The sequence below is a fragment of the Leucopleurus acutus genome (assembly GCF_964270905.1).
Source record: "Leucopleurus acutus genome assembly, chromosome: 1".
NCBI classification, from domain to species: domain Eukaryota; kingdom Metazoa; phylum Chordata; class Mammalia; order Artiodactyla; family Delphinidae; genus Leucopleurus; species Leucopleurus acutus.
In genome coordinates this window covers 28,149,460-28,160,747 of record NC_139142.1, presented here as the reverse complement: position 1 = coordinate 28,160,747, position 11,288 = coordinate 28,149,460, and the positions used below count along the sequence as shown (strand labels likewise).

Here is an 11,288-nt window from a genome sequence, read left to right as displayed (position 1 = left end):
TTAGGGAATGGAAAATTTGTTACCACAGGGGAGCTTTTCAGGTAAATGTGGAAAATTTATAAGATACTAAAAAAGTGTGAATGTCACAAACCTTCCTGGAATCTCAGGAAAAAAATGTGCCCAGAATGAAAGATGGCAGCTACTGGAAAAAGCTGTGTTGACTACTGGCAGAGTCCAGAAAGGTCACTGTAGGGAAAAAAGGTCATCTTTCATAAAAAAATGGAAAGGTAGCCCAGGTATGAAGAACATGGACTCTGCAAAAGTATGCAAACAGAATCAGGCAAGACAAGAATTTTAAGGCACACCTTGCAAGGACCTCCATAACCCAGTGTTTTCACATGATGATGATAACACACAAAATCCACTATGTGCTAGGCCATGTCCTAATATTTGAAATATATAACACATTTACAGAAGGAAAACCTAACCATCAAGATTAGACCTTGTAGGACTCTTTTTAAGAGGCCCAAAAGGTACACTAGGGGCAAAAAGGACATTACAGACAAATTGTTTTTTCTAAGAAATAAAAAGTCTCATTCCAAATTGCTCCTATAATGGATAAACTGTTTAATTCTCCAGATATTCTAATCAAGATTATCAGAAAACATGTAGATACATTTCTGGAGTTATAATGCACCTCCCCAAGAATTCTGAAAGTATTTGGGATGACCAAACATGTCTGCTGAACAATACGTGGCCTTTATAAGAAAAGCTACAGAGACAAGCTGTGGTGATAAAGACCAGGAAATCTTACCTCTCTGAACCCATCAAGCTGGAGGAGTCTTTATTGTCTCCCCCTAATCCTGTAGAACAGCATTTCGTGTATGATGACTGGTTCTAACACCATACTCTAGACAAAGATGAGAAGGGGGTCTAGAAGTCAAGTGATAATATTAAGAATGTGAAGGACTTAGGAGTTTTCTTCAGAAGACCGAAAGGCTGTGGAAGGAGGGATTAGAGCAGAACTAAGACTACTGAGAAGGAGGGATTTTTTTAACATCAGTGCAATCCCAAAGTGGAATGAGTTGTCTGGAAACATGCCTACACAGAAGCTGAATGACAACCTGTTAGAAGTGTTAAGGGAGTTCTGCAATGGGTAGAAGATTGATTATATCTTTGGGCTGTCCAACTCTAAAGATTCTATTATTTCACTCTGTATTAGCATTTTTGGAGGAAGAGATAGTAGGTATAAAGGTGACCTTAGTATAATTAAAAATCACTGTGAAGGGCTTCCCTGGTGGCACAGTGTTTAGGAGTCCGCCTGCCAATGCAGGGGACATAGGTTCGAGCCCTGGTCCGGGAGGATCCCACATGCCGCAGAGCAACTAAGCCCATGAGCCACAACCACTGAGCCTGTGCTCTAGAGCCCACGAGCCACAACTACTGAGCCCATGCGCCTAGAGCCGGTGCACCGCAACAAGAGAAGCCACCGCAATGAGAAGCCCGCGCACCGCAACAAAGAGTAGCCCCCGCTCGCCACAACTAGAGGGAGCCTGCGTACAGCAATGAAGACCCAACACAGCCAAAAATAATAAAACTTAAAAAAAACAATCACTGTGAAGAAGAAAAAAATCCACATTGAATTGAAAAACTAAAATTTGGGAGGGATGAGGGTATAGAAATTTGCCTAGTTATTTGCACATATCAGATGTTAAATATTTATTGACTCAATGGAATACTTTTAAAAATAAGGTTCCCCAGGGACTGCTGTGAGGGCCAGGTATATTTAACATCTTTTGTGAAAAAGCTGAAAGAGAGTCTACTGTGAAAAGTACAAGTCTGGGGAGATACTCTGCTGGAAAGAAGCTGGAGGTAAAGAGCCAAGGTGTAGAAGCCAGACTACTGGAAGATCTTTCAAGTCCAAGAACAGTCACATGGGTAGACAAGGAAATGGTGGTCATGTGGGAAAGTACAAGATCATGAATTTTAGGGGACATAATTCACAAAATCAAGAGGTCTGAACATTCAAACTCAAAGTGAGCATCCACTGTATGGATGTGGGCCAAAATGGCCAAGTAAATCAAATGTTAGGTATCATCAAGAAGGGTTCAGAAACCTTAGAACTAGACAAATAATGTAGAGGATGCTAGCTAAAATGATCAGGGGCCAGGGCAGAAAGAGACACTGCTGTAAACAGAATAAAAGGACAAACTGAAAGGGGCTATTGCCAAAGTCTAGATCCTTGAAAAGCACAGCCACAGGCCTCTCACCACAGACCAAAAGCTAGGGTATAGATGTACTTCTTAGAAATACAAAGAAAAGTTTAGGATGACAAATTACTATAACCACATTAGCCTGAGAAAAGAGGTACTAGCACTGAAAACACACACACACACACACACACACACACACACACACACACACACACACATTCCTATAAGGTTGGATATGTTCATTACTCCACGGTTTACTGATAAAAAGTTGATTAAAAGAAGGTAGTCTGTAGAAGGCAGCCACACCCTCCCAAAACATGTCCCTAGAAACTAGTTGGCCTCCCTTCTGCCCAGTCGTGAGTTGCTCTCCATCCTTCTGAGATTTAGAATGGCTGTCAGCTGGCTGATTGGTGCTGACACAAAGCCGGATCACATAACTTCAGATATGGTACCTTTTTTTTTGGCCACACCACGTGCACAGCTTCCAGGATCTTAGTTCTCCGACCAGGGATCGAACCCATGCCCTTGGCAGTGAAAGCTCGTAGTCCTAACCACCGGACCTCCAGGGAATTCCCCAGATACGGCTTTTTTTTTTTTTCCTCTTTGAACTACACATGGAAAGTAACACCAGGTATTTTTTTCTTTCTTTTTTTTTCGGTAGGTGAGTGGAGATAAAGGTGGGACAGGGCAACGTGCAGGGAAAAGAAAATACTGGTGTTGATAGGTCATGGGATTGCAATCAGTCAGCTGAGTGTAACATGTAAGAGGAAAATTAAAATGTTCAAAGGAATGAGGCACTGAAAGGGTTGAAATGAGATTCTTCTTTGGTTCCCAGGGTTCCATCCCTGGGTTCCCCAAGGTTAAGTTCCAAAGCTATTCCTTTTGGCTCTCTGTGACACACAAGGAACCTCAAAGATTTAGACTCTAGTACCAGCTGTGCACGAAGAGTGGTTAGGAAATAGTTCACATTTGAGGTGTAAAATTAATTAAATCCAAATCTCTAGACTCAAGGGCAAGACCTGTCTACAAAAGCCCCTTCCTCCAGATGAAATCAGCTGCTGGGCTTCAGTCTAGGCTGTCCCCAGACTAGCTCAGAATACAACTGAGTCCTCTCCTCTCTCGTCCTCCCTTTAACAAGGTTGTTGACAAATGCAGGCCTCAGAGGAACGGCTTGGCCTCAGTGGGAGATGCCCAGAGACTGCAGCAGGTGAAAGGTGGCCCCCAAGGCCCAGCCTGTCTCTATGTTGTTCACTTTCTTTGTGAGCTGTTGGGAAGGAGAAAAAAAAGGTCTTAATATTTTCATTCAATTTTCAACTCTAGCAAGCACAACAAGCGGAGAATATCTGCAAAGATCATCCACATGGCCAAACCAAGGCAGAACTAGGAGTAGCCAGTCTCTGGAGGCTTCTCCCAACCCCCTCTGTAGGTTCCCATCCTGCCATTGCCCATTGCCCCTACACCTGCCAATCTGATCCTTGAATCTCTGGGCCCAGGAAGTGGTCTCAACCCACGACTTCTAGAGAGGACCTTTTAGACAGACAGGCTTCTGAACTCTCTCCCTAATCCTAAACTAAACATAACAGGAGTTAGCAATAGATTCAGGGGTAGGAAAGAACATACTAAGCTTCCCAATTCATACTTTGTAAGCAAGTGCATCTTCTTAAGCACTAGTTAATGACAAACCAAGGCATTTAATGCATTCCAGGCCAGGCTGTACCTCAATTAGTTCAGTGACCTTGGGCAAAAGTTTAGACTCGATTTCGTCAACTACATAACAAGTGGATTAGATTAGTCAATATGTCAAATTGTTTTCTTCAGAATCCTAGGGGTTCCTTGACAGTGCTTCAAAGGAGAAAGGGAGGCAAAACGGTGAAGGAGTTCCAGGTCTCTGACCTCTGATTCAACCAGATAGCTTCATTTTTATCAGTTTTACTGGAATTCTCCATAAGCTACTGTTGAGTAAAGATGCCACCACCATACCCATACCCAGGTTTATAAATCAGCAAACTGGTTTTAGTCTTTGCTTCTAGTACTAACTTCTTATGACACAATACCTGTGTTAACCTGATGAAACTTAGTCTACAGTCACTGTGCCAAAAACTGAGAAGAATGGCATGTGAATCATTATCTTGAGATTTAGTCTGTGACCCCTGAGTCAAGCTGGGAGTGCCCCCCATGCCCCCAAAATGTTCTTCCTCTGTCCTTAGGACCGACAGTCTAGGGATATAGATGCCAAAGTGAAGTGATCTCTGGGACAGAGGACTGTTCACCCCTGATACAAATTCTGCTGCCATTTAACTAAAGACTAAAAGGATGCAGAAATGGAAACGGCAGAAAATTGTCCTTAAATGATTTGGTTACTGCTGATGCTTCAGTAGAGGCAGTTGTTAGCTTGGTATGTAATGAGGGCTCAGGATGACCTCTCTTATCCAGAAATCTAGCTCCAACTGGTGTGAAATACCTATACTAACAATTAAACCAATATTAATAACTTCTTATGTGTCAGGCACTGTGCTTTATCTCCATTTTTATAACAGCCCTAAGAAATAGGTACTCTAAGGATCCCTGTGTTTTGAGTGAGGAACCTAAAAGTTAGAGGGGAAGTAAATCATCTGAGGTCACAGAGCTAGTAAGCTTGCAGAATCAGAACTTGAACCCAGATCTGATGGACAACAGAGCCCATGCTTTAAACACTACACTATACTGACTCTACTGGCAAGTAACTCTTTAAATGCCAATATTCTCAGCAGGTATAACACCACATTAAATCCAAATACCTTTGTACAAATGAATTTATGAAATCTGTATAACACAAGAAATGGGGCAATATAAACTCATCTGGAAATGAGGAAACAGAAAGGGGAAGTGACACAAGAGAAGGAAGGAGCTTCATAAGCAAAGTACAATCTCTACTTCCTTGACCCCGAAAGTTGAAAGTTGCCCTGTGTCACAACTATATTTTTGTCACATTTCCTCTAATAGACTATGCAATTTGAGGACAAAGATTACATCTTAATCATCTCTGTAACTATAATGTGCAATTGTTCAACTATGGTATGGAAGATAAAAAAAATATTATATATGGGATGGATGAAACTCATAAGATGTGTTTGGAATAAATAAGTTACTACAGATAAAGTTAGGAAGACAGAGAGCGACCCGAGACTCCAGAGGCACTAAATATATGAGGCACACACAAAATACATACGACATACTACACAAGGCATTCAGTACTCACGAGGTCTTAAATAAGCCACTCACTGGTGATGCTCTTTGGCAGAGGTCCCTCATGTCCTCTGCCAAACAGAACCATCAAACCATCTAATGGGCTAATGAGTGAGCTAATGCTACTGGCCAGTGCACGTGCCTCTGCGCCCCTCCAAACAGAGCAAGTTTGTGTGATGGCCCCGGCACCTTCTGTCCTTGTGCCCCCTTGATCAAACTTCAGCTACAGTACCTGTAACCACACTATCATCGGCAGAGAGAGGCAGGACATATTAACCCAGGATTCAGGAAGTACAGCACCTCCAACTTGTATGTACCCTATCCTGTGTGTTCACCTATCCCATTTCTTTCCCCTTGCTTTTCACCCTGACTTTTGTGGGTTTTCTTTGTTTCTTTTTTTGTTTTTGTCCACTCCACGCAGCATGCGGGATCTTAGTTCCCTGACCAGGGATCAAACCCATGCCCCCTAGAGTGGAAGTACAGATTCTTAACCACTGGACCGCCATGGAAGTCCCTCACCCTGACTTTTGAAGTTGATTTAATAAACCATGTAACTTGGGCCTCTTAACCTGGGCTGCAAGCCTTTTGGCTCTGTGACCTCTGGGATAGCTTGCCTAGTAATATACAGTTGACCGTTGAACAACATGGGGGTTATAGGTGCCGACCCCCGTGCAGTCAAAAATCCACATATAACTTTATAGCTGGCCCTCCATATCCATGGATTCAACCAACCACAGATTGTGTAGTACTGTAGCATTTACTATTGAAAAGAATCCATGTATAAGTGGACCCAGTTCAAACCTGTTATTCAAGGGTCAATGGTACTTAGAAGCTGCCATTGTATCAAGGCAATTTCCCACATTCATGGTGCCTTGCACAGTGCCTTGTCCATAGCCTGAATAAAATTAGCTCAAAACTCCACCTATGGCCACTCTGATTACTAAACAAGTTTTTTTGTTTTTTTAAAATATTTATTTATTTGGTTGCGCCAGGTCTTAGTTGTGGCAGGCGGGCTCCTTAGTTGCAGCTCCTTAGTTGTGGCATGTGAACTCTTAGCAGGCAGGCTCCTTAGTTGCAGCTCATGAGCTCCCTAGTTGTGGCATGTGAACTCTTAGCTGCAGCATGCATGTGGGATCTAGTTCCCTGACCAGGGATCGAACCTAGGCCCCCTGCACTGGGAACGTGGAGTCTTAACCACTGCGCCACCAGGGAAGTCCCCTAAACAAGTTTTTAACTTTCTTTCTAACTCCCAAATAAAAGGACTGTTATGTGATGCCGGTATCCTCTCTCTTACCTGTAATACGGTGTTGCCTGCAAAGCCAAAGCCATCCTTCAGCAAGGCTGTGATGTAACTGAGATCCATGCACAGGAAAGGACTGCCTGAGGTGAAGTTTTCCAGGTTATCACATACTGGAGGTGACAGAAAGAGAAAAGTGGAATTCAAGTTTGCAGCCAACTGAGAGGTGTATGATTTTCTCTAAATACAGACTGAGAATAAGCAAAGCAGAAGCCTCCATTCTCCTTCTCCCAGATGCCTGGGAGTCTTGGAGGCTAGAACTGTGCACTGACAGCCTCTGCAAGACCTCAGCTCATCAAGAACCAGCACGTTTCTGATGTGACATCTAATCTACTCAAAGGTACATGGGTCCTAGTTTATTTGCTATGACATATATTCTATGATTTATTGTTGGGGCTTAATTCAACTAAGGCCCTTATATATTAAGACAGGGAAATACCAGTTAACCCTACTTCAGGGCCACTGGATAAGAACAATTATTTGCTTTTTTTTTTTTTTTAAATTTATTTATTTTTGGCTGTGTTGGTTCTTTGCTGCTGCGTGCGGGCTTTCCATAGTTGTGGTGAGCGGGGGCTACTCTCCGTTGCAGTGCGTGGGCTTCTCATTGAGGTGGCCTCTCTTGTTGCAGAACACGGGCTCTAGGTGCCCGGGCTTCAGTAGCTGTGGCACACGGGCTCAGTAGTTGTGGCTCGCGGGCTCTAGAGCGCAGGCTAAGTAGTTGTGGCACACAAGCTTAGTTGCTCCACGGCATGCGGGATCTTTCCGGACTAGGGCTCGAACCTGTGTGCCCTGCATTGGCAGGCGGATTCTTAACCACTGTGCCACCAGGGAAGCCCTATTTGCATTTTTGATGAACTCTTTCAAGGAAGCCTCTGTGGCTATTTTCCATATATTCTGGTGCTCAGTGTTTCATTACCACTGATAAAACTTTTTCAATTTTTTTTTTAAAGAAAGGAAGAAAGAAATGTGGAAAGAAGAAAAGGTTTTCACCGTTTCTCCAAAGTCTCTTGTATTCTTATATTTTTCTTTGCCACTTAATGCTTTTAACTCCTGGTAAAGACAGGAAACCAACCTTCTGAGAGGCTTTCTGCTGGCCAAAGCACATTAGGTCACTTTAAGGTCACTGGGGGTGGCAGCCTCACGGGGTCACCTTCAATGGTTTCCACTGACTCTTACCTTCCCTTGCTTTCCTTTCAAAATCTTCAACTTTTAAAACACCCCCCTTTTCATAATCTGAAATGAAACAGAACAGTAGTTGATGTCAAAAAGCCTTCCAAGAAACATAAGGAAATTTATCCTAGGAAATTATCCTATTTATAATAATGAAAAACTAAAAATAAAATTTCTAACATTAAAGAATGGGATAAACAAACATGACATATCCCTACAATATAATCTATACAGTTTATTTACTTATAATCTATTTTATGTTATGTGTGTGTGTGTGTGTATATATATATATATATATATATATATATATATATATATATATATTTTCTTTTGTGGTACGCAGGGCTCTCACTGTTGTGGCCTCTCCCGTTGCGGAGCGCAGGCTCCGGACGTGCAGGCTCAGCAGCCATGGCTCACAGGCCCAGCCGCTCCGCGGCATGTGGGATCCTCCCGGACCGGGGCACGAACCCGCGCCCCCTGCATCGGCAGGCGGACTCTCAACCACTGCACCACCAGGGAAGCCCTGTTATGTATATTTAACTATAGCTAAAACACAGGCCCAGTAAAAAGGGGCCATTAAACACGTCAGAAAATAAGAAATTAATTCGTATCTCAGGCCATGACAGATCACATATATACATTCTCACAGCTAAACAAAATGTGTTACTATTATAAGGAAAAATGTTATAAAGGGGAAAGAGGAAACTTTGGGGAGTGAATATGTTCACTGACTTGAATTTGGTAATGGTTTCATGGGTGTATACATATGTCAAAACTTACCAAATTGTATACTTCAAATATGTGCATTTTATTTTATGTCAATTATACCTCCATAAAAATACTTAAAGAAAAAAAAGACTTCATGTGTATTTGTTTAGGCCATCTTCTAGCCCCAAAAGATTCGAAATCATATGCAGTCTTCCACTTGGGTGACTTGGGAGAAAAGTACGGTGACCACCTCAACAAGGCACTGCAAATACTCCTTTTGTCCCTTTCCCTTCCCCACCACAGCCCTGCCCAGTCTCCCCCCTGCACTGACACCTGGAGTGAACTTACCAATCATGTCTGTGTCGACAGCTCGGTCATAATAGTAAGAGAAAGCGTAGAAGGAGCTTCTCTGGACCTCATCTGGCTGATGAAGTTTTCCTTGGACCACCCTCAGCACTTCAGCATAGCAGGGCTCAAAGCCCGCCTCCCCTGATAGGGCAAAAGGTGCACAGGGGCAAGGTGAGAAAGTGAGAGGCAAGCTGCTGAAGCCAGTGGAACAGCAGGAGGATCAAGGCGAGCTGAGGCTCAGGACAAAGGGCTTACAGACAAAGATGAACAAACTTTTGCAGCCTCATCCCTCTGGAGAACCAGTACCTACTTCTCCACGGCAGGTCCCCTCCCTAACCTGTGTTCACCAAAAAAGCCACAGCCGACCTCGAGCTGCCCCTTAGCATTATGTTTCATGGCATTTATGAGAAGTATGCAGAGGCTCACCTGCTTCCTTCATGGGAAAAATCAAGTTTTTTCCTCGAGTTTAAGGTCTATGCCTTTTATAATACCTAAGATTAATTCTTCTTCTTATCGTCTCAATTCTATAACTGAAATAGCTAAACATTAATTGGATCTGAAACACTTTCACCCTGCTGAGGGCAGAGACCCTCAATACATTAGACCCAGGGTAAGAAGAGGTTTCTAATGGATCCACAACACCTGGGCAGGGAAAGAGCTGAACACAGAGTGACAGCTGCCTTGTTCACTGTCACTTCACACTACTCCTTGGAGGCACACCAGCATCTATTTGGAACTAGTTCCTGCAAAAGACAAGCTTCTCCTAGCTCTGGAAAAGTTTCCCATGGGACTTTTGCAGACTTCTACTGTAAAAGTAATTTCAACCAGTGAAAAAATATCACCTGCCTTCTTGGTTGCCACCATACTGGTATTTCACACCCCCAAAGATCCACTCTGCTTCCAACCATCTTGGTAGACAGGCACTTCGGAAAGTGTGTCCATCAATTCCTGAAAGAAACCAGACCACAAAGAGGCAAGGGTGTGAGAGAGGAAGAGAGAGGAAGGAAAGCAAGAAGTCAGTAAGGTTGAAAGGAATTATCAAGGTGGCTGGGCCTTAAAATCATATGAAATTAGTTCCACGACTGCATACTACAATGGGAATTCTTAACTCAGGGTTCATAGATGGGCTTTGTGGGGTTGGTGAACCCCCTGAAACTACAGGCAAATTTTCATGCTTATGTCCATTTGGCAGAGGGGTTGATGGCTTTCATCACATCTCAAATCTAAAACCTACAATGGAATAAGTTCCCTCCTTTCTAAAAAAGGGAAAAAATACGGTTCTACTTTTCTCATTGATTGTTGTGAGGCTTAAATAAAATACACTTGAAAATGTAAACTCTGAAATGCTATATACTCATCACAATAATAGCTTACGGTGAACCACACACCATAAAAATTAAAATAAATGCAAAATCTCTTTTAAGGTGAGGCAACGGGCACAAAAAGTTTAGCTACCTGGCCCGAAATTACAAGACTGGGACTGACCCTAGTTCTGCCTGACCCCAAAAGCTGAGCTCTTTACCTCTCTACTGCCTATGAAGAAAGGAATGGAGTTGTGCAGTTATTCCACCTTGCAAGTGGACTGCTGCTACCTGCACCTCCCACGTAAAACTAAGGGCTTGAGCTCCTGCCAAGTTTAACCCTTGAGTCTTGAATTTCTGCAGACACTTCAGCCCCCTGGCCACAGACCGTTCCCCCCCATACCAAGAGACTTCATGCTGGAAATGGCTAATAATAGATACCAAAACATCTGACCTCATAAAGTAGAAAAGGAATTTGCCATTATGATGTCTATTATACAACACAGGTCTCTTACTTCAGCATAACCCTTTCTGCCACAGAATCACTGCCAAGGTAGGGAAAAGGCAAGCTGAGTACTGGTGTCACTCTCACCATACCCCAACCAGCACACCCAGACGAACCTTCTGTCTCCAGGGCTCCCAGAGCTGTTAGTCTTGCAGCTTTCAATCCAAATCCCAAGTAACTGTAAAATACAGGATTGACTAATTTCATGTGACCCTGAATTCTCTAGCCTAAAGCTCCCTCTTCCAAAAGTAACATGGTTTCTCTGTCTCACTCTGGAGGGAAGAAAACCTTGTTCTCTGTGCTCTATTCATCTCGTGTGGACAACAAGCAGTAATTCTTGCACGGTTCAGATCAAGGCCTTGCAGGAAGAACTTCCCACAGCTATGCTTTAAAGGCCAGAGGCAGTGACACTTCCTAGGGTCCCACCCTGGGAACCATCCCCAGAAGAGATCTATCTTAGCTCCCAGCCCAACTGTGATCAAATTCTAGGCTGGATTTTGAACATCTGAAGGTCAGCTTAAAAGCAGCTGACACAGAGCTTTGGCTCAACCTTCTCTGAGTGTCCTCTCTCTGGAGAAAAC

General features: G+C 43.2%; 1 protein-coding gene across 12 annotated transcripts in view; it reads right to left on the bottom strand.

Annotated features, from left to right (window-relative positions):
* Window positions 1–3,320: 3,320 nt before the first annotated feature.
* ENTPD5 (ectonucleoside triphosphate diphosphohydrolase 5 (inactive)) overlaps window positions 3,321–11,288 on the bottom strand; it is a 32,697-nt gene continuing 24,729 nt past the window's right edge. For all 12 annotated transcript variants that reach the window (XM_082844152.1, XM_082844146.1, XM_082844155.1 and 9 more), the window contains 6 exons: window positions 10,824–10,885; window positions 9,748–9,849; window positions 8,902–9,042; window positions 7,852–7,908; window positions 6,673–6,788; window positions 3,321–3,417 (listed from right to left, as the gene is read on the bottom strand). In XM_082844152.1, coding sequence (XP_082700278.1) covers window positions 3,331–3,417; window positions 6,673–6,788; window positions 7,852–7,908; window positions 8,902–9,042; window positions 9,748–9,849; window positions 10,824–10,885 — 565 coding nt within the window. In that variant the 3' untranslated portion in view covers window positions 3,321–3,330. The remainder of the gene's footprint in view (window positions 3,418–6,672; window positions 6,789–7,851; window positions 7,909–8,901; window positions 9,043–9,747; window positions 9,850–10,823; window positions 10,886–11,288) is intronic.